The sequence below is a fragment of the Erpetoichthys calabaricus genome, chromosome 5 (genome assembly GCF_900747795.2).
Source record: "Erpetoichthys calabaricus chromosome 5, fErpCal1.3, whole genome shotgun sequence".
Taxonomy (NCBI): domain Eukaryota; kingdom Metazoa; phylum Chordata; class Cladistia; order Polypteriformes; family Polypteridae; genus Erpetoichthys; species Erpetoichthys calabaricus.
In genome coordinates this window covers 24,320,250-24,344,768 of record NC_041398.2, presented here as the reverse complement: position 1 = coordinate 24,344,768, position 24,519 = coordinate 24,320,250, and the positions used below count along the sequence as shown (strand labels likewise).

Genomic DNA, 24,519 nt, shown 5'->3' with positions numbered 1-24,519 from the left:
TGAATACCTCACAAGTTATTCATTGAGTTTCTTCTTCATTGCCATTAAAGAGAAGCATAGGGAAACTTTTAAATTGTGATTGATTTTGAAATATATGTAGGAATGAGACTGTCAAATTGAAACCATTTTCTATAAGAATGGGGCAGGGATCAACTGAATACTTCATTTGACCAGCAACAAGTATACCAACTGTAAACAATATGGCTGGGACCATGCATTGATAGTCACCAAATGGCAGCAGGCATCCAGAAAATAAAACACAAAATGGCACCTTCCTAAAAGTGATGAAATACAGTAAGTAAAACAATAAAAAAAATCTAAATGTAAAAGGCTTACAAAATGAAACAAACTGATTCCAAAAAAGCCATAACAAAGAAAACTGAAAACTTTAGTAGATAGCTGCAAAAAGTTCTAAATTTCCTGAAGAACAGAATAATAGATTTATATAATACAGAATGGTAACATCTTTTTATTTTATAAAATTTCAGCATTTTATTGTTATTTTAAAATATAGTGACTTAAATTAGTAATATTTCACTTACATGAAATAATGCACATTGCCTTTTAATTAAAAATAATTTACTGTACCTGTGTCAGAGTCTGTTTCTTCCACCGGTTGACCTGGACGTTTTTTCATTTTTACTTCTGCATAGGTGACATTATCTTTTCGTACTGTTTGGAGAAGCAAACAATCCACATTAAAAACTCTGGACTTCTGAAAATGGTTTGCACAGTAAGATTAAATGACTAATTCTGTCAACAAATTGTTATTACTAAGAAATTATAACAGATATCCTTTCAACACACTGGTAAGGCCTCACCTGGAGTACTGTGTACAGTTTTGGTCTGTAGTCTACAAAAAGGACATAGAAGCACTGGACGTTCCAGAGAAGAGCAACTAGGCTGATTAAAGGACTATAGGGGAAGAGTTATAAAGAAAGATTAAAAGAGCTGAGCCTTTTCAGGTTAAGAAAAAGAAGTTTAAGAGGAGACCTAATTGAAATGTCTAAAATTATGAAAGGAATTAGTAGAGTGGATCGAGACGTTATTTTAAAGTGAGTTCATCAAAAACATGGGGACACAGTTGGAAACTTGTTAAGGGAAAATTTATCACAAATATTTGAAAGCCTTTCTTTACACATCGAACCATAGACACATGGAATAAGTGACCAAGTAATGTGACTTAGTATAGGAGTTTAAGGAATTTCCAAACTAGATTTGATTTTATTTTAGAAGAATTAAGTGGATAGGACTGGCGAGCTTTGGTTGGCTGAATGACCTGTTTTCGTCTCGATTGTTATAATGCTCTAATGTTCTAAAAGAAAATTGACTAGCTTCAAAAATATGATAAGGGTTCATAGACTTCACACTAAAACATGGCGTAAGGACAAAAGCATAAATGTGCGTACGCACAAAAAAATCCAGATGCATAAATCTGTGCGCATACAAACTTCCACATTTTTCCGCTACATAAATCCCTGTCAGTGTGAAAAGTAACGCACGTGCACGCACCTGCCACCAGTCTCCAACTCCTCCCAGAATTACGCCTCTTTGAATATACAAATCAATATAAATAGCCCTTAAGCTCAGCGTGGAGGCAAGGAAAAATGTACTCTTTGTCGGTTTAAACAGTGATATAAACAACAAAAGTAAGCTGATCAAATGACATAGAATGTTGGAGAAACTCGAAAGTTCAACTTCACAAAGTCGCACAGTGCCCAAAATAAAAAAGAAGGTGTCAAATATCAAAGTTGCTGTGAAAAGGCGAATTGTAGCCCACTGTCTAAGTGTCATATGGAAGCTTATTAGGGTATAGAGAAAAGAATTTTTAATCTTGAAATTTCCACTTTAATCACATAGTTTATTTTGTCATTAAAGTAGAACATCATAAACTTCATCTTAAAATTGTTTAATTTACTAGTTTCTCAAATACCGTCGTAACTAAAGTAGCACGTTAAATGCTTTGTTTTGTATGTGTTCTTCTATGTGCTCTATGTGTGTGAATCACTACATGCTTCTTAAACAGACTTTCTCTTCCTCCGACAGGACACAGAATCCATTACATTTGTGATATTACAGCTTTCTGAATAATTTAAATACTGAGATATATACTTGATGTAATTTTCATGATGATAGGAGTTAAAGCATGTTATTAAACATGGGAACATGGTGGCACAGTGATAGTGACGAGCTGGTGCCCCGTCCAAAGATTGTTCCTGCCTCACACAAGATGCTTGCTGCGCCATGCACAACCTTCGATGAAATAATTTTTTACAGCAGTACTGTCTCTTTCAACCCCCAATTCCTGTCCTTCCTTTTCTTTCTCCAAATACCCAATAGCCACACAATCGCTCTATAACAGATGTTAAGCCATTTGATAAGCTGAGAACGTCGATTCTTCAAAACTTTTAAGGAATATTGAAATATCTTCGTAGTATATGTTTAATTATTCTATCCATCTATCCATTTAGTGTCGCACCAGCCCCAAAAAGAATACAGCGCAAGGCAGGAACAATTCCCGAATGGGGCACCAGCTCGTCACTACCGCTCTCCACTGTGTCCTCACATGTTTAATTATTAACAATATAGATTATTTAAATGATGTTAACATTTTATCTGAAAAGCGCTATATGAATGTAATGAATTATTATTATTATCTGTATAATTTAATAAACATAGTTTGCTGCATTTCATCTTAAAAATGATATTATCATCATATGTAAATGGACACTTTATAAATTGGCTCAGGTTGTGCAATATTATAACTGTATCGCAAGTTTACAGTGAGGTAATTGTACTTATAAGTACAAAGCATTCTACAAGGAACACTTGATGGACTGACTGAGTGCGTTTATAGTTCTTGGGATGAAACTGTTTCTGAACCGCAATGTCACGTTGTCGTATGAGAGCAGTTCAATAGACAGCATGGCTGAGGCAGCGTGTGCTTGATGCTGTATCCCGATAATTCTCTTTCCGATCAGCTGCTTTAGAGCTGTGATTCCACACTCAGATAAAGTGGGATAAATACTTATAAACACAATGCTAAAAACAATGCTAAAGCAGCTATGGTATTTGGAATAGTTTGGCCATTCTGTGGACTATCGTATTGTTACAGGTTAATTACAATCAGATGCCTTAAACTAATAAACAATATGCGGTTAATTTCAGTGTATATGATAAAGCCGTGTCAGGGATGTGGATCTAAAAAAGAAAGGAAAACCACATTGGAACAAAAGCACTGCTTTGAAGCTGGGTGCCGCCAGTTTGCAAAACCGCAAAACCTTGCGTACACCAGGGATTGAGCTGCCGTGAAAATGTGCATGGCTTTATGCCAAGTTTAGTGTTTATACATCGCGATGTGAGCGTGGAAATGGGCGTACACACCATTTATACATGAGGCCCCAGGTCTCTTAGTCCAGTTTTCAATTATTTGGTTAAATACCATGTCTATAAAAAATATTCACTTCCTTGGAAGTTTTCACACTTCATTGAATCATGGCATTTTTCATTTGTATTTTTTGACATTAATCAACAGAAACTCATTTGACTCATTAATGTCAAAGTAAAAACAAAAACTCTGAAGGTGGTCTAGATTTTAGCTTTCCATTGCTAAGTCAGAATCTTCTATTGTTTATTTATGTATTCTATGTATCAATGCAAACCCATACATCCATCCATCCATTTTCCAACCCGCTATATCCTAACACAGAGTCATGGGGATCTGCTGGAGCCAATCCCAGCCAACACAGGGCGCAAGGCAGGAACAAATCCCCGGGCAGGATACCAGTCCGCCACAGGACACACGCACACACACATACACACTAGGGACAATTTAGGATTGCCAATGCACCTAACCTGCATGTCTTTGGGCCGTGGGAGGAAACCGGAGCACCTGGTGGAAACCCACACCGACACGAGGAGAAAATGCAAACTCCACGCAGGGAGAACCAGGGAAGCGAACCCAGGTCTCCTTACTGCAAGGCATCAGCGCTACCACTGCACCATCGTGTCGCCCACCCATACATTACCTAAACTAAATATTAACAACAACTAACTAAATACAAATGGCTCTTACAGGAGGGAAACACAGATGTGGTTGATAAAGACACACACAGAACTTCAGTCAGCGCCTCTGCAACTCTCAGCATTCTATAAAAAGGAAAGGAAACCGCCGTTCGCTCGCTGAGCAGCTGACTCAGTCATGACTTCTGCTTTTATGTAACACCAAGAGTCTTGCCAGCAATCGATGGTTGAATGTTAGGGTTTCGCAAGGGTGTTTATTTGTTTGTATCTAAATTGTCCTTTTTTAACTCCAATACAATCAATTGTTCTCAGTTTGCTAATTATTTGTCATTGTATGACATTTTTGGTTATTTGTTTATTATTAATTGTATTATTTTGTTCATTAATAGAAGGGTGGGCTATACTTAGATCAGAAGGTTTCACTCCTTAAGTTTCTTTTGTCATTTTCCTATTGCCATAATTCATCTTTCTTCTAAGGAGTTTGCTCCTGTAATTGTGTAATAATAATGACGATTAACAATAAGCAGAGCAGACAAGGGTGCAAATGGCACCGAATGATGAAAGGCTGCATCTCCTTCAGCATCAGACCCACTAGTGTGCTCCTTTGAAAATGACAGCTTAAATAACCTGAAAGAGTGGAAGGAAAACCATAAGGATGGCAAAGATGATGAAAACCCTGAAAACTGACATATCAAATACAAAATACTATGTAGTTGACATAAATGCTTGCTACCTTCAAATTAGATTTTGCAAATGCAGTTTTGAAATTCATTTTTCTGATTTGTTTACCCTGGTGTTTATTTTAATTGTCATTATTATAGCAGCATACAATTAAGAAAGAAAATTTCCTAGAAAAAGGTGTAGGTAGAGCTTTATTTGTACCCCAGGGGGAAATTTTATTAAATTTAATGAATTAATAGGAAAGTGATAAAAGGAAGTGTAAGAGGTACATTCATACAGAATTTTGCCAGAGTTATAATATCTTAACTGATTTTCTTTCTCAAATGGAGAAGAACAGCCCAGCTAATTAATCAATGAAGTTAAGTTGAGGTAAAATGACTCGCTTATTATGAAACTGACCAGAACAAAAGCCTGCAGCCACAGTGGGGCTGGGGACTGAGACTGGAAACCACTGGCCTGGACACTTCAGACTTCATTTGGAGGCCCACTCCTGGGAGAACTGGAACTTAAACCCCAATGCAACACATTTTATTAAACACAAAAATCAAGAAACGTGTAGGCACTGAGTGCATTTACATGCGCTTTAATAACTGGGCTATGCACAGAATCCTGGTTTCTAAAATGTCAAGTAAACCCTTACTCTGGTTACAGAAACCAAAATATTGGTCTCTGAGAAACCAGATTAACATGAGTAGATTTCTCTACGAGTAACCTTCAAGAGTGTGCTTGTAGTCACAGAAACAAATGAGTATAATAAACCATAAAAAGTGCAAAAATAAAGCTCACCACAGAGATTGTGACAAGAATCCAATCTGAATGTGTTAAACACAGTGCATTATTTTAAAGGAAAAAATGATTAAATGAAATCAGTTTTTAAGGAAAATCCAACAGGGTGAACAAAAGTTTGAAAATACCAAAAAGCTGTAATAAATACGATGCAACAAAAAACAAAACTTTATTTAAAATTCGGAGATTTTAATATGGAAATTATTCCAAAAGCTTCGATTCTGGCCCTGCCTTGCTACTATCTTGATGACAGAACATATCACGGGACCTCCATGTCAGGTGACTGGCAGTAGTAATAACTAGAGTAAACAATAAGGCCACAGCCATCAGAAAATACCACAAAACTGTGGAAACAGTGGTTAAAATTGGTGCTGCAATGATATCACTAATGTCATTTATTATTTTTACTATTAGCAAGAATTTTCATTATGCTGTGCTGGTATTTACTGTACAAGGATAAAACTGATAAACTGTGGCCCCACCTTGAGACAAGTAGAGAAGCAAACATCCTGGCCTCACAGCCCCATTTATTAGTAGTAAACTATCAGGGCATGTAAACTATACATACATGCACTTTTGCAATTAACTGTGCATTTAAGAAGTGTAATCAACAACTGACATCCTGACATTGCCATCTCTGTACTTGCAAGGACTCTCCTCCAATTCTAATAACGGCTCAGTGAATTTATCTTTGACACCATCATAATGATAAAAATAAGTAACAATTCATAAAATGAAGTTATTAAGCATACAAAAGTTAAAAAGAATGGTCTCAGGATGTTAAAACCAAGAATCACGACTTCAACAGAGAACAGAGAAGCAGGAGCACGACTCTTACACACATCTCATACTCCTCCATGCAGCCTGTCATTGTGTTTAAAGCCAGATTAGGTGTTGTGAAACCACATTTTCACATATTGTCTAAAACCAAATGGGGAATCCCTGCAAGATAAGAGGTCAGCTAATTTTACTTATGTGAAATGGGAAGTCCCCTGTTATGACATATGACACCATTACAACACTTACAGATCCTGTCGTAATGCTCAGACATTTTTTTACTTTTATTTTTTTGTTGAGTGGAATTTTTACTAAGTTGTATTTTTCCACTGAAATTGTTATTCTCAAAATGGCTAAATGCCCAAAAAATTGGTATAATTTAAAGTTTAGCCTTTAACATTGCATTTCCATTTTTTAAAACACTAATGGGTTTAAAAATTAATCCAATTTATTTCCACATCTTCCGTCTTTATAATCCATAAAGAATAGGAAACTAGAGTGTCTTATAATTGGTCATAAAGATTATAACTAAGAGTCAGATTAAATCCAAAGAGCACAGTGTGCTTATAAAGTGATGAAAAGCTGATGATATGTTTGGATTCTATGACCCAAAAACCTCAATTAGATGCAAACCTCATTTAAATACTTCCAGGGAAACCCCAAAAAAATAAATAAAATAACTTTAATTATTACAGATAATGATCTAGGGACATATTTCCTGAGGAAAACTAATGCTAGTAATAATCGTTTTCTAATTCTTTCAGAAGTTTATCCATAAACTTGGATTCAAGGAAGTGTATAGTGTGGACCTTATACCGTTGCTTCATTAATGTCACATGCTGTGTACTTCCAGTATAGTTTGTTGGTGACATTATGGCCCCCCGGGCGGCACGGTGGCGCAGTGGGTAGTGCTGCTGCCTCGCAGTTGGGAGATCTGGGGACCCGGGTTCACTTCCCCGGTCCTCCCTGCGTGGAGTTTGCATGTTCTCCCCGTGTCTGCGTGGGTTTCCTCCGGGCGCTCCGGTTTCCTCCCACAGCCCAAAGACATGCTGGTTAGGTGGATTGGCGATTCTAAATTGGCCCTAGTGTGTGCTTGGTGTGTGGGTGTGTTTGTGTGTGTCCTGCGGTGGGTTGGCACCCTGCCCGGGATTGGTTCCTGCCTTGTGCCCTGTGTTGGCTGGGATTGGCTCCAGCAGACCCCCGTGACCCTGTGTTCGGATTCAGCGGGTTGGAAGATGGATGGATGGATGGATTATGGCCCCCTTACATCAAAATGGAGGCACCACATAAAAGAAAACATCAAGAAAGCACAAAAATTATTTCTATACTTTAAATATATATTTTAAAACAAAATTGATTTTCCTTTCACAATCTGCCTATTTCAAAATTCTAGAATGATAGAAGAAAGACCAAAGAAGTCAAAATGAACTTACTTCATAACACTGATGGGGCACATTGTGTTGCTCTTTTACCGTGTGACCTTTGTAATTGTTGTGATCGTGTTTTTCTAAGCCTTTAGTATTTGTTTTCCTCCTGCAGTGGCACATGATGGTTCTGTTATGTTCAAATCCAGTTATCCTTGTTGGCCGTGGAATTGGATCTCAGAGTGGATGTTGAGCAACATTAGCCTGATGGGTGCAATGACCAAGCTTCATCACATTCCTTCAAAATAATGAACACTAGCCCTTTGCTCATGCTGTTGTTGATCATTGTACATACAGTATGGTACATGTATGTTTTTGTGAGTATACTGAATGATGTTTTTGTTCTGCATTGTATAATACCATACCATATGTTTTGTCTTGGTAGAGTATTATACGTATTACTCTACTTTCCCCTTTTGTATTATTTAGTTGTAGCCTTTGCAGAATACCACAAATCTCCCAGACTTACCACTGTTTATAAGGTATTGTACCATATAACCTCTCCCCCTCTTTCTACATCTATAACCTCAGACAATTAGGTGTAGTAAAAGACAAGCAGGAGTTAAGTTACAACTTTAAATAATGTATTATTGATAATATTCATCCATTTCATGCCTTCAGTCAACAATTGCCATTCAAACTCACCAGTTTCTCTGCCTTCTATCTGATTTATTTTTCCTAAATCAAATTTCAATGCAGCACTGGTTACCTTTTCTAACAGTGGTGAAATATCTATCGGTGTAGCATGTTCTTTAAATACTGAACAGACCTCAGAATTGCCTGGAGATTGTGGTGCAGTGGAGAATAATTGAAGGAAACACCCTTGCTGTTTTCCCTTTCTTTCATCCCTCTCCTTTTCCTCACACTCATATTCCCACTCTTTATCTGAGCACTCATCTGTCTCAGGTATTGTAAGTCACCTATCCATGTTCTAGAGTTCCAGTCAGATCCTGTTATTACTGCCCTAACTTTCATCACGGGTGGTTTACACTCTTTTCCACTGCTTTCTCTGCTTTCTACTTTAGCAGTGGGTGTTCTACATGCTAACACTTCACATTCTTCACACCAACTGTTACATCTTTCAAAACTTTCACACAACTTTCCCTTTCATTCACTTCATTTTCTTTTTCATGCTGATCTTCCTTATTACCAGTAATGCAAGATAGTAAACCTCTTATAACAGCAGCTGTTTTCTTTATACCAGATTTCTGTTTTCCTTTTAATCCTTCCAGCCCCCTTCCATTTTGTGGCATGCTCAGTTCAGCTTCTGCTTTCTCTATCTGCACTACAGGTTTCCATTTCCTACCTTTAGCCTGCTTGCCCCTGCCACTCCACTGGAAGATGGCTGCTTTTAATATGAATTTAGGCATTTCTGAGTCTACAAGGCTACTCTAATACAATTTGCCAAATTCGTTATGGGTTGGCCTACTTTTGCCCAGTAAGCAAACATACACAAACGATCCTAAACGAATAAGTGCCGTATGAATGATGCATGCATGTCCGAGAGTTGCCCTATAGATTCCCGGAGGCAAAGAAAAATGAGGTTGAACTGGAAATCAAGTGAATGGTGGAACTAGCAGTGATAGAGGAAAGCTTTATTCCCTGGTCCATTCCCATTGTCTTGGTAAATAAGCCCGACAGCAGTTGGAGGTTTTGCAATGACTTCTGTTGACTTAACCAAGTATCCCAATTCGATGCTTATCCCATGCCATGTATGGATGACCTCCTCGAGAGGCTGGGTCAAGCAAACTTCTTGACCACACTTGACATAACAAAGGGATACTTGCAGGTTCCTTTAATGGAGTCCGCGAAGGTCAAGACCACATTTAGCACCCCTAGCAGACACTGGCGGTATCGTGTCCTTCCATTTGGGTTACACGGGGCTCCTGCAATCTTCCAGCATCTGGTGGAGAGAGTGCTCCGCCCCCATAACGCGTATAGTGCTGTCGCTATAGTGACGTAGTCATCTATTCCAGCACATGGAAGGAGCATGTACAGCAGGTCGGCTTGGTATTACGGGCACTAGGAGAGGCCGGGCTTCAGATCAATCCCAAGAAATGTTTCTTCAGACTGAGAGAGGCGAGATGTTTGGGCTACCTGGTGGTACTGTGAAACCACAGTGTTCAAAACTCAATACCATTCTGAAATGGTCCCATCCGCGAACCAAGCAGCAAGTCCAATCATTTCTCGGTTTAGCAGGGTACTACTGCCGGTTCATACCTCGGTTTTCTGAGAGAGCAGCGCCCTTGACTGATTTAACAAAGAAAAGAGTTCCCAACAATGTGGTATGGTCTGACAAGATGGAAACTGCATTCTGTGACTTAAAGCAGGCTCTTACTTCAGCACCTATATTAATAACCCCTAACTTTTCTCTCCCATTTATCCTACAGATGGACGCTTCAGACACCAGCCTGAGCGCTGTGTTGAGCCAAAGCATCGATGGTGTTGAACACCCTGTCATGTACCTAAGCCGGAAACTGTTGGACCAGGAGACCAGGCATGTGGCAGTGGAGAAGGAAGCGTTGGCGATTAAATGGGTGATTACATAGTTGCGGTACTACCTCTTGGGCCTGGAATTCTCTCTGGTGACTGACCATGCGCCTTTAAAGTGGATGGCCCTTCACAAGGAGTTGAACCCACAAGTCACTAGGTGGTTTCTTGACCTGTATCTGTACAAGTTTTTGCTCGTTCATCGCAAAGGCTCTCTTCATACCAACACGGATGTCCTCTCTCGGGCTCACGACCTGTCGGTGCAGGTTGCCCAACCCGATGGGTGTGGGCTGAGGGGGGGGGCCTTGTCAGACACGTGTGAATAGGAGGCAGCTGAAGGGCTTAGAGAATAATGTTTATACATCCGCCAAGGGGGCGGCGGGGTGCACTGACTCTCTTTCTAAGTCTCCTTCAGATCTTTCCAGGGAAATCCCTCCAGGAGCTGGTGCCTCAGTTCAGAGCACGTCACTTCCGGTTCCGCCCCCGAGGACGACATCACTTCCGGCCCCAGCCCCGAGGATGACATCACTTCCTGTCCCGGCCCCGAGGACGACATCACTTCCCTCAAGCTCCCTATAAAGCCTCACTCTCCTCCTCTGGATTTCAGTTCTGTTTTGGACTTAGTCTTGTACACTACTTTGTCTCTTAGAATTCTTTACTTTTGCAGCCAGGAACATATTATATGGGTGGCTGCCCCAAACCTTTACCATTTCTGAAGTCTCAGTTTGTGACACTGTATTATTTTGCATATTTACTCTCCTGTAGCCACCATAAGAACATAACCTCAATTTAGTTTATCTCAAATCTCATGTCTACTGTCTTAATTCTTGTAATATTTCTTGTAAATATTTGTTAATAATATTAATTATGGAATAGTTAACATTTAATACATATGCCAGAATTAGTACATCCACATCACACCTGTAAAGCACTTGGACTGAGAAGAACACCCCAGTCCGATAGGTGTTTAGTTTTATATCACACCCCTTCCTCCATAGTTACATCTCATTTGCAAATGTTTTAGATTAGTACACAGTATCAAAGTGCCATTTTGACCCCATTTTTATGTTATTTGTAATCAGTCATTTGTTCAAGCACAGGGCCACCACGTTGCATATTTTCCCCATTACCCCTGAGCATACCTGATCACCACCCTTCAGCATTCCCCAAAACATTAACTTAAACTTACAGACACAAAAAAATGATGATTAACTGTGTTGCATTTCTAAAAGATGCCCTAAACATAAACCTAACCCTACCACCCCAACATACTTAATTTTCATCTGGACCCTTTTCATAAGAAATGTACTAGTCCAAAAGGGGTGCAAGATGCTCCCAAACCCTTGCAGAGAAATATTCATGGTTTAGTGAGTTTTGCATTGTTCATAATTAATTTTAGCATCAGTTTTACCAATTGGTATGTACAATTAAGTTCATTTGTTTTAACGCTTTCTATATTCGATTACTGAACTTCACCCATCAACGGGCACTGTGACTGAGTGGCCAAAGTATTGGACCACAAAGAAGAAATTTGTCAGTTCAGTTGCTAGAAGTGGCAATTGAATAACTCTAAGTGAGCCACTGACACTACTAATGGTATAGGTGTTAAATATACAGTATGTACATAGGAAAGGCTTTTCTGGCTGCCTGCCACCATTACATTTACAAATAAAGACTTGATAAAATATTTTAAGAACTCAACCACATTTCCAAACTGACAGACCCATCAATTAACAAAAATGTCACATTGCTACTATCTGTACTAATAAAGCACTATTCTCCATTATAAATATCTAGACATGCATACTTCAAATTATAAACAGTTTAGAAAAATGATTAATTCATTTTCTCTGAGACCCTGAGCTAGAAAGTGGGTATGTGATAAAGAATGAACCGGTAATTCATTTTTAAAGAACAAATGACCATTCTGATTGTTACCACACACCAAGATTAAAGAAATGTCTGTACTGTGCATCCGGACATTGAGCCAAACATACTTGCCAATCCTATTCACCTATTTCTTCCAAATATAACATCAAGTCAAGCTTTTATGGTCATCAAAGTCCTACTGCCTACCCCACCACTTGGTGACTTTATAGTTGGCACAGTGCTCAGCACTGCAGCCTCTTGGATCTAGGACCAAGAGTTTGGTTCCCTGCACCTGATCATTACTTGTGTGGACTTTGCACTGTCTTTCCTTTTCTGCATTGATTTTCCTTCCACATTCATAAAGACATGTCAGTGGGTGTCAAAAGAAGGGGGTCAATACAATACAATACAATACACAGAACAGAACAAATCCTCAATAAAAAACTAAAAAAATTTTTAGAAGTAGCAGAATTTAACAGTAGATGATATCACATAATAGGATTTAGATAATTTTAGACTCCTAGAGACCTCATCCATCAAGCTGCCTCCCCCATTTGGCCATTTTTTTGGGAGTTTTTCCTTGTTTCTTAGAGAGTCAAGGCTGGGGGGCTGTCAAGAGGCAGGGCCTGTTAAAGCCCATTGCTGCACTTCCTGTGTGATTTTGGGCTATACAAAAAAAATAAAAAAATAAACTATTGTACATGTGGGTAAAGTTAAGCTAAGACTCCAAAACGGGAACCGTGTGGGTGCGTGAGTGGGCCCTATTATTAGATTAGCTGTCTGTCCACTGCTGATTACTGCCTTGTGCTGCCATGACAGGCTCTGTAACCTCAAAATACTGAGGTGGACTAAGCATTTTACAGAGTATTATATTAAGCTTGTTAATGGAAGATATAGTTAATTATTATCATATATTTATGATCGAAAGTACAATTATGCAGAATTTTCAGTGTAGTTTGATGCATTTTGCTGAATGTGAGTTACATTTTTTACAACTCACATCCAGCAAGAGTAACCCAGAGGAAAAATTAAGAATCACAGACACATGACAGCAAGACTTGATTTGTGACAATACAACAATCAAAGTGGCTTAAGTTGGCAGTGCCTGCCTAACTAAGGACCCATCCATCCATCCATCCGTTTTCCAACCCGCTGAATCCGAACACAGGGTCACAGGGGTCTGCCGGAGCCAATCCCAGCCAACACAGGGCACAAGGCAGGAACCAATCCCAGGCAGGGTGCCAACCCACCACAGGACACACACAAACACACCCACACACCCAGCACACACTAGGGCCAATTTAGAATCACCAATCCACCTAACTTGCATGTCTTTGGACTGTGAGAGGAAACCGGAGCACCCGATATTTTCACAAAATAACACATAACAACCAAAACCCTACTTAACTGAATTCAGGAACAGCACTTGGCACAAGGCAGTACATATAACATCACTTATGCACAAATAAGAAAATGTAAGGGTTGAAGTTAAAAGAAGGGCAGGCATCCTAGTGTGACAGCACTTCAGTCCATCAAAGTGTCCATTCACACACACACACACACACACACACACACACACACACACACACATAAGGGCCAAATAGAGCCAACAATGAATCAGACTAGCATGATGATGTGGAAGAAGAGGGAGAACGTGCAAACTCTAGATGGACAAAACCACTTATAAGATGTGAACACCAGACACTGGATCCCCGAGGCTGAAGCACTACACACTGTATCATGGTGCTACCTGTTAACAGGCACATTCTTTTAAAAAGAATAGTGCAAACAAATACAATTTGTGTTTATTAACATTGTGAAAGCCTTTCGTATTAAACTATTGCTGTGTTTTTATTGATTTGATATGGAGGTGCTCCTATAAATAAAATAAGAGCTCTACTACTAATGTTAACCTTTCTAAATACTGTACATAGTTTTATTAACTGTACAACAGCAGACTTCTTTTCAATTTACAATCAGTTGGTGTCTGACCTGGTGGTATCTGGCTTTTTGGTTGCTGATTCTTCTTCGGGAAGACTACTGAGCTGTAGAAGACTTCACTGGCCATCCTACAGAGGATACAGCAGCAGCTGAGGATGAGGAGTCTTGACAGGTCTGCGTCTGCACAATGATTTACAAAGACATGGAATCACACTGAGATTTACTGAACATTATTCTAAGTTCAACACAGAAGAGGATAATGAACAAACTGAACTGTGGTTTGAGCTACTTGGGAGGGAATGATAGTTGGAAAAATTTGAAAAAAATGAGATCCTACCTTGAAAGGGAATGACAAATATAATATAATATATATATATATATATATATATATATATATATATATATATATATATATATATATATATATATAAAATATTAACTGAAACACACATGTACATAACATAAATTATGCACCAAAAATAAAAAATGTAGGGGTTGAGGAGAAAAGGAGGTAGGACGGCTTCCTAAGGTGACTTCCTCTGTTGTTGACCACCATTTCAGGCTCAACAGCCTAGATTTTCATAACCTCTCTCCTTTACACAGATTGTCTATGATCCGCTTTTTAACTCACTGGCACTTTCCAAGGTCCCTTCCACCACCTAAGTACTAATTTCTTTATAGTCAGTGTTATTCTTCATCCTGTTTTGCACCTCCTTCAAGTGATCTGCTGTAGCTTACACCCCAGTTCAACTCATTGCCATATTTTCCTCACTTACAGTGGATTCAGAAAGTATTCAGACCACTTCACATTTTCACATTTCATTACGCTGCAGCATTATACAAAAATCATTTCAATGTATTTTCCCCTCATCAAGTAACACTCATTCCATTGATCATCATTGAGATGTCTGTACCCCTTGTTTTGAGTCCCTCTGTGCTCAGTTCAATTGACTACACATGATGAGCAAAGGCACACACCTGTCTATAAAAGGTCCCACATCTGCTTTGTTCTCCATATGAATTTTCTAAATTAACAAAGTTGCAATACTTCAAGTAACTTATGAAAACTAACATGGCAATAGAGGAGACGCAATCACACTATGCTGTCACTTAGCGGGATTGGAGTGGGAGACCCCTGTTGAGTCACGCAATACTTTTCAAATAAAGTGCCTTAAATTATAAATCACACAAATTCCGAAAATATTTACAGTAAAAAAAAAGATAAAAAGTGGTAAAGCTACAAACCTGCTGTTCAGTCTGCGCTGATCACAGTCTCGGTTTCTGTCCTTCTGTTAACAACAATAAGAGGACTCTGTAAGTGTAAAAGACTTTGTATTTCCTTATGTAAAAATAGGGTATGAAGAAGCAGTGTGACATTTGTCACTAAGCAAATTAAAAAAATAGTGTAGTCGTATGAAAGGAAACAGCACATGGGGTCACTGAAGGGTGGCAAGTCAGTGACATGGTTGAGCAGATTTTAAGTGCAGCTGTCAAAAAAACAGGCAACAGGAAGTGAAAGCAAAGAAATTACAAAAAATGTCCACTGTAGGGCTCATATGTTTTTTTTCTTTGTGGGTTAAATGGGCTTGATGATAAAGGTATGTGTATCGGGACTGCTAGGTGGTTTCATTATTATTCTGAACCCTGCTTTTATTTCAGATTTATTACTGATTTCATACATTGCATTAGAATAAGTAAATTAAGTAGACTCCCCTTTCAGTGTGCTTCGTGAAATATTTCCTCTCACATTAGGAATTGATGTTTGAAAAACTTCAGAATATGCTTTCAAGTGTGACCATGATGTTTATAATATCACTTCATTTGTTGCAGCTCCTGAGCAAGACATGTTCCTTGTTTCTTGTCCATATGTGCTGTCAGTGACTCCAATAAGACCATGTGAGCACCCCAGCCAATCATGACATAGCTGTTTTCCCTAATGAACCATAATGCATTTTTTCAGGCTTGCTATACATAAACCAAGCCTGACACATTACATTTCTTGGCAAAAGAAGACAAGTATTATTCAAAAATTCCAAGAAGGATTCGATTTTTCAAACTAACTGAATCCTAGCTTGACATGCAAGGAACAGATTGTTATTTTACATATGGCCAATGCCTTCATTCAACATTTTGCAAAAGGAAGATAAACTATAATTCTTTACATGGATGTTTTTTTTAAATGATTGAAAAACAGGTTTCTTACAGCAATACTCAATGGAAGCGATTTAACTAGCAACCTCCTGGTTTGAAGTTGGAAGGCTTAGCTGCTTAGTTACATTGGGAGAAAATGCAAACTCACAGAGAATGCTATATGACTCAATTCAAGGTCAATTCAATCCAAAACAGTAGTAGCTCTACTCCAGGGTTGTCCGGTCCTTGAGATGGTGGAGTACATTTATCAGTAAATGTATGAACCATCCATCCATCCATTTTCCAACCCGCTGAATCCGAACACAGGGTCACGGGGGTCTGCTGGAGCCAATCCCAGCCAACACAGGGCAGGAACCAATCCCAGGCAGGGTACAAACCCACCGCAGGACACACACAAACACACCAAGTCCAATTTAGAATCGCCAATCCACCTAACCTGCATGTCTTTGGACTGTGGGAGGAAACCCACGCAGACACGGGGAGAACATGCAAACTCCACACAGGGAGGACCCGGGAAGCGAACCCAAGTCCCCAGGTCTCCCAACTGCGAGGCAGCAGCGCTACCCACTGCGCCACCGTGCCGCCCAATGTATGAACCTGTTTATTAAAATGCCTGAAAGACTACTGTCACCACACTGTTTCATTGGTCAGTTACGCTCATAAACTAGATTAAAATGTAACTGAATTTCCCTTGGAGAAAACCACCAAAAGAGGTCCGCGACCTGACAAGGCAAAGAACCAAAGTCAGCATGAGGTAGAGCAATATAACAGCTTTATTGGAGAAGAGCAGTCAGACACCACGGCAAGTGAGATAACAATTCTGATTAATCAATCAAAAGACATTTGTTTTATGCATAACTTTGATCATAATCAAAAAGAAAAAAAAAAGTAACTTCCCTAAATCAAAATTGCAGTCAAAGAATGAAGCAGGATGTGTTTATAAACTATGAAAGTTATGTTTTGATGCAGATATGGTTTCTTTCTTCAGTGAAGGGTAACTAAAGTTTGTTGACATAATCCAGAGGTTGAGAGGCATCAGTAAACCAGATTCAGGTGAATTCTTTCTATTAAATAGTCAGTCATGTGTATGAAAGTGAAGGGAAAGTCCATTTAAGCCTGAACCCAGGTGGCATTTCTCCATACAAATGGTCATGGGAATCTGGAACAAACAGCAATGTTTGTATAATGTGGTGAGGAACTATTGCCAACTTTAAAAAAAAAATGTATTAAGACACTGGGACAATATAAATATGAGGTAACCAAGCAAGTCAAGCGGACAGCTCGGTGTTTTTATTTGTCAAACTGCTACTATCCTCATGTTCTAAAGTGGTGCACATCTGTCTGTAAAACAGAAACGTAAGTAGAAACCACACTGGTGCTCATTTTAAAATGAACTCATAGGGGTAAACAAATAAATATTACTTTCAGTCTGATTTGGGTTTATTGGAAGGGGTAATGTTTGATCTGAATTATTTAATCTATCTAGCTATCTATCTATCTATCTAACTATCTATCTATCTATCTATCTATCTATCTAATGGCGATTTACCTTTAAATAGACGGAGTGGTGGATCTGATGCTAACGATCTGTGCCGGTATCCGGAAGGTTGCTGATTCAAATCCCCATTACTAACAAAGGAGATCCTACTCTGCTGGCCCTTAACCTGCAGAGGAGCTGTACAATGGCTGACCTTGCACTCTGACCCCAAGGAGTATGTGAAAACTAACAAATTCCTAATAACTTGTATAAGGAGAAATAAAGAACAAATAAAAAATAGAATGAAAGAACCCTTTAACTGCTCTATTTCAGCATGATCCAAATATTTTTAGCAGGTTAATGGAGAAGTGTGGTGGGGATGGGGTCCAGTACAAAGGTAGTGGGCCTCATTTTACAAAGCAGGTCATTAACAAATGCAGATGTGACTGGTGAACATTTAGAAAAGGAGTTGGATGGAGTGGGAAAACAGGGAGAGATATAAATGGATGATGGATTTGTAGTAAGTTGAATTATTTAGATTTTTAATTTTATTACAGAAAAGTGGAGGGATTTTTTCTCATACTTCAGTAGAGGAGGTAATTGGGCCAGATGCATGGTAAAGTAGTTTATTAACTACAGAGAGCAAAACCCTTGGGTTATCATGGCCACTTTCTATTATTATGCCATAATGTGTGTTCTTGGCTGGAGTTAGTGCATTATTGTAAGCCTTTGATAGTCAGAGAAAGCCTAGATGTGCACAGTGAGGCCAGTCTTATATGACATTCTCTGAAGTCATCAGCCGGCTGCTTTCACAGACTGTAATTCTGAATTATACCATACAGTTGAATATTTAATGAAACTTCCTTATGTTCTAATGGAGCTGTTTTATGTTGTGCTGCATGAAGGGCTGAGTTATAGTAGTCAATAAGACTATCTAGTGTTGATGGAATAGGGGGTGACAGGAAAAGATTAGAAATGGATTCAGCATGGATAGAGGGACAGATATTTTAAGGCTTCAGAAAGAAGTTTGACATTTACAGGTAAGAGGAGGAAGAGGTAATGAGACAGTGAAAAGTACTGCTTTATGATCAGAGAGTCCCAATTCACTGCTGTATATGTTGCTGACAGATAAGCCAGATGTGCAGATCAGGTCCAATATATGACCACCTGAGTGGGTAGGAAAATCAAAAACCCTAAACAGGGTGCCAGTCCATCACGAGGACACACACACCCTAAATACACATCAGGGCCAGTTCACGTAACCTGCATGTTTAAGGACAATGGGAGGAAACAGGAGCACCCAGAGGAAACCCTTGCAGACACATGGAGAACATTCAAACTCCATGCAAGGAGGCCCTGGGACGCGAACCCTGATTTTTTTAATGCGAGGCAGCAGTGCTACCACTGCGCCACAGTGACAAATCTTCAAATAACTTGTTTGCAAATTCAGCTTCATTCTTTGTTCAGTGTTAACTGTCCTTCTATGTTTTTTATGAGTTACTATATGCCAATATACATCAGATTGCACATATTTTTTGGACACATACTAAAATCTAACAGTGTGAAATATTCTATTTATTAGAAAATCATATTTTAAATTAAATATCAGTTAGGAAAGATTATCTTATTTAATAGAATTATAAAAAAAAGTATACATACATAAATATATTTCCATAAAGGCTTTATCAAGTTCAGCATCATGGGGCGCTGCAGCCCATCCTGGCCTGTCCTTTTGAGTTTAAGTTTATTGTGACAATTCGTCCAAGGTGCCACTGTGTAGCACACTGCCCAGTTTCTGCTTTTGTCAGTTTCACTAAGTTATTCTTTTTTTTTTGATTTTATTAAAATCAAATAGCCATCCATACAAATAACTAAAGTTTTACAAAAAAAGTTTTGAAACAAATCAACCCCCAACCCTGAGAAAGAGAGCTAGGCCAGCAGAGTAAAACTTAAAGCTAGTAAAAATAAGTAAATAGATAAATTAATAAATGAATAAAGATAAATGGAGTAAAAGAAGGGAGAGAACCTGCTTCCTCAATTTAAATGCTTATTCTAAAATGTTACTGATTAGATCCTGCCAGGTTTTGAAAAAGTTCTGCACAGATCCTCTAAGTGCAATTTTTTTTTCCAGTTTCAAATAGTATAAAACATCAGTTACCCACTGACTTAAAAGAGGAGAGTTAGGATTCTTCCAGCTGAACAAGATAAGTATACATGCCTATAGTGTAGTGAAGGCAATCACAGTTTGTTTGTCCTTCTCCACTTTAAGCCCATCTGGGAGTACACCAAACACAGCTGTTAATGGATTAGGAGGGATTATGACACCAACACTGTCTGAAAGGTATTTAAAAATTTTGGTCAAGAATGATGTTAATTTGGTGCAGGCCCAAAACATGTGGCCCAGTTAGGCTGGAAACATTTTGGACAATTTTAAACTAGAGAGATGTGCTCGATATATAATTTTGAGTTGAATAATTGTATGCTTTGCACATATAGAGCTCGAGTGAATTCTGTGCATTGCTACTTTCCACTCCTTTTCTGAGATATTGAGTGAGAGATTCTTTTCCCACTGTACTCTTGGATCTTGGATCACTAAGTTATTCTTCCTGGACTTGAAACAGGACCTCAGAATAGATGGGAGACATTAGAACCTCTAATAACTTATACATACTGATAGAGTAAACATCTTGAACTAGGAACCTTAGCACGCACTTTTTTAAATTGTAGAATATCCATAGAGTCCCTGGGAGCCAGTTGTTATGTCGTAGCCAGAGTTCCATCCCTGACTCAAATCTGTCGCCCTTTCATCTATCCGTTTTATTGTCCTTTAAATATAATCTTGTAAATTTTGTTAGTTCTTTCTCTCTATATTTTATTTGGTGATATGTTCTCTTTTCTACTGTATTAAGTTCCAGATGTAATTATTAGTTTTTTTGTTGTTGTTTTATTAACTCTGTCCACTATAGGATGAGCCTTAGGGGACAGGGCCCCCTGATGCTGTAGTTGTCAGACTGTTCCCTAGGCTTTATTAAGCTTGGAAAAGTTACAGGTCTGGTGCTGTAACATAGGCTCCAGTTTTTACATGTTTGATTCACCTTTCTTAGATTTTTTTTTATTTCAAATTAGGATTTTAAGATGCTTCTGTTTTGATTCTCTGGTTTATGGAGTTTTGCTTTGGTTATTGTTCTTTGGATTCTGAACTTGACTTTGATTATTTTTGAGTTGCCTTCTTTAAGGGATTTTTTTTAAATGATATCGATATAGTGACAGTAAATTAAACTTTATATTTAAGTCTCTGAACCACATGACTATGCTGACAACACAAGTGTAATGACTGCACTAAATCTAAAATGAGAATGGGATTAGCTGGCAAGATTAGGTACTATAAATTAGTCAAAGTTAACACAAGTATCAAAGAGACAAATTCACAATGAGAAACCAACATTTTCGGTAAGGAGCATAGCAAGAGAGTCAAAACTCGGTAAAGTGCTTAGTCAACAGAGGCAAGACACAAACAAAAACAAAAAGATGACATCAATGTGCAGAAAATGTTTGTAATCAGAAATCAATTATTTGTCTCAAAGGAAATCTTGCAAAGGTTTTAGGTTGTATCCACAATCTTGGACAACCAGGAAGTGTACAGCAATGAATTATACACACACTTCCAGTTGACCTACTTTAGAAACTGAAGGAAACTGTAAACAGAAAGGTCCCAAAATGGTGGTTCAAGTAAGAAAAACAAGATGGCACCATGGACAAACGCATTTTATAATTAATATTGTTAAAAACCTGTTGAAACAAAAATAACTTCAAACCACTGGATTCTTCTACCTCTAACCACTTCCACACCATAATAATTTAAATATTCTTTGGAAAAAAAGGAAAAGAAAAGATAGAATATGACAACAAGTTTATGTTTATAGAGTATGTAACCTGGGTTAGGCTTTAAAATGAAAACAAAATTCTAAATGTGGGGTTTGTGTTAATAACGTTAATTGAATGAAATTGGATACAAACAGCAGAGATTGTGTAAAGCTAAGATCAATATGTAAGTGTCCTCTGATTGGCCTATCGACAGTTCCTGTTAGATTATAGTAGAGACGGGATTGGAGGAAAAAAAGAGAGAGCAGACGCAGGAGAAAAAAAAAGCTTAAGCAGAACGCCAAACTGAGGCGGAAAAAATAAAGGGGAAAGAAAGAAAGAAAAAACTTTAGCAGAAAGCTAGAACATAAAGGAGAAGAGGGAAAAATAGAAAGCTTTAGCAAAACACTAAACTGAATAGTCAGAAACAACCGATAGCATAACGTTATAGAGAACATGAAAGATACAATGTCTTGAAATGTGGAAAAGTCTAGCAAAAAGCACAGACTAGCAAAGAGAAAAAAAAAACAAAGTCGATAGATGTTTTGGGGGGACGAAAGCAAGCACTGAACACAGTAAACGTGCACCATCAGAGAGGGGGGTGTCTAGGTAGTGAAAGGTAGAAAATACTAGCAAATTGGCTGTCCATGGTATAACGAATAGAAAGTAAAGGTGCTGCTGGAGGACACAAAGAGATTCAAGAGAGGAAGGGAACTGAAATGGGATGGACGGAGTGTTCAGTGACCTGAAGAGGAGCAAGATGGTAGGACACAAGTTCAGCTCTGGCAAATCTATGGAGAGTTTGTGTTCAAGTGAGTGAGACGAGAGGTCCAAAGGAGATACATGAGGAGAAAGGGGAGTAAAATCAACCAAGATCTGTTTTTTTTTCCTTTTTGTTTGTTTGTTATTTGGTTTGAGGTAAAACCTCGAGTGAAGTGGCCTCTTCGGTTTTGTTTGTTGGCTACAAAGCACCTGAGCTACTTTTGTGGCCCCCAATGGAGTGAATAAATATTTTGAAATGGTAATGTTAATAAGGGTGAACTCATCAGTGGTATTGGGAGGATTTTATATATTTCTGTAAATTGTTTATTATTCCTGGATTGTATTCTGTGGTGTATATAATTGTATAATGCAGAGTTTGGGTATCTATTATTGTTTTTGTTTTGAGCATTTTAGTAAAGAGAAAGTTTTCTTTTCTTTGAAAAAGGTGTAAGCTGTGATTTTGTTATGTGTTAAATGATCGGAGTGGACAGATATTGTAAATTCCAGTTTTGGGGGTGGCAACATCACACTAAAGAACTGAGGGCCTTGAAGATCGATTAAAGGAAGGGTGGTGCAAAGGGGATACTGTTATTTATTATCTTCTTATTTGTTACTATTTGTTTATAAGGTTTTAAAACCTTATGTGCAAATATAAGCTATACATTAGAGTATACAAGAGCTGGCAAAGCTGTTTTGTTACTTTGGTTTGCTCATCACAGAGAGTTGTGAATTTCCCATCGGGATTAATAAAGTATCTATCTATCTATCTATCTATCTATCTATCTATCTATCTATCTATCTATCTATCTATCTATCTATCTATCTATCTATCTATCTAGAGGCGCAGGATTAAGCCAAAAGGCTATCAAACATCATTAAGGGAAATCATAAAAGGCACTTTACCTTTCCATATTTTTCAAGAATTATCCCAGAAAATGTCACCTCTAAAGCTTCATTTAACAATTTTGGGATCTTTTTTCTCTCAGTCAATGGATCAAGCAAATTTTTGATATAAGGTACGGCATACTTTGTTTGTTTGTTTCTTATGCTACCAAGAAGTCCTCTGCAGAGTTAATGCATATCTGGATGAGTAGTTAAATGAAAAACCAGGCCAGCATTCCAGCCTCCCCATGACTTGTTCCTTATAGACTTTAACTTAGCAAGAGAGTGCCAGGAGTAAAATAGGTAGGAAACAAGCAAATTATAGCATACAGCCTCGGTGTATTCCATATACTGTATGTGTCAGAGGAGGGTATGTAGGGTGGGTTGAATGAACAGATGACTCGCTCCAAAAAGGTGGCTCCGGTTCTCAAATTTAATTGTCCCTGAAGAAATTGTTCTAAAGTAATTGCTTTGCAGAAAAGTCAGGTATACTAAAGGACTCTGGTCCTATAAAAATGCATTTGGGCTCTAAGATGGAGGGAGGTCTTATATCACCAGGGTAAGATTTTGTGGAAAAATTCCCTATAATTTGTCCCAAGCTGTGGCATAACTCTGACCATTTGCTTGTGGGCCTGCTTGTTGGAGTCAGGACGGGAATTGAGCAATGATTCAGTGTGGTGTGGTGTGTTATGGTCCAGGTGTAGCCAAGTGGTGCAATTTTGAGATAAGTGAGATAAAACATTTTATGCCTGTGCAATGTTTTTTTTGGATTGAGAGTCTGTGAGTAAGCCATCCCACCTAATTGAAAGGGTCTAGAACAATATAGCTAGGCCCAGTGATGCCAAAGGGCTAATTTTATGTACAGTATATGTATTTGGTACTTTGTGTAATAAAATAATAAAATGTGCTATTTTGGTTAAAGAATGTTTTTTGGCATTCTGTACCAGAAAGAGTTGCACCACCATCACAGCAACATATGGAAACATCAGAAAACACCATCATAAATACAAATGTTACAGGATTAATCTTAAACAACAAAGGGTATGTGTGTAATACAGTATCTTCTTCTTCTTCTTTCGACTGCTCCCATTAGGGGTTGCCACAGTGGATCATATCTTCCTGTCCTCTTCATCTTTCTCTATCACACACATCACCTGCATGTCCTTTTTCACCACATCCATAAACCTTCTCTTAGGCCTTCCTCTTTTCCTCTTCCCTGGCAACTCTTTAGCATCCTTCTCCCAATATACTCAGCATCTCTCCTCTGCACATGTCCAAAGCAACGCAATCTCGCCTCTCTGACTTTGTCTCTCAACCATCCAACTTGAGCTGTGTGTTATACAGTTGATAAGTTTAAATTGTGGGGTTGTGTATGTTATACTGTATATCCACATG

General features: G+C 38.4%; 2 protein-coding genes across 3 annotated transcripts in view; both read right to left on the bottom strand.

Moving 5' to 3' along the window:
* Positions 1-15,390, bottom strand: part of LOC114643590 (CD209 antigen-like protein B) — a 41,938-nt gene extending 26,548 nt beyond the window's left edge. Inside the window, exons 1-3 of the mRNA XM_028792156.2 lie at positions 15,237-15,390; positions 14,043-14,171; positions 589-672 (exon numbers count right to left, since the gene is read on the bottom strand). Of these exons, the coding sequence (XP_028647989.1) occupies positions 589-672; positions 14,043-14,118 (160 nt within the window). The 5' untranslated portion in view covers positions 14,119-14,171; positions 15,237-15,390. The remainder of the gene's footprint in view (positions 1-588; positions 673-14,042; positions 14,172-15,236) is intronic.
* The window catches only part of LOC114643594 (low affinity immunoglobulin epsilon Fc receptor-like), a 346,195-nt gene that overhangs the window by 197,033 nt on the left and 124,643 nt on the right, over positions 1-24,519 (bottom strand). The gene's annotated exons all lie outside the window — the stretch shown is intronic.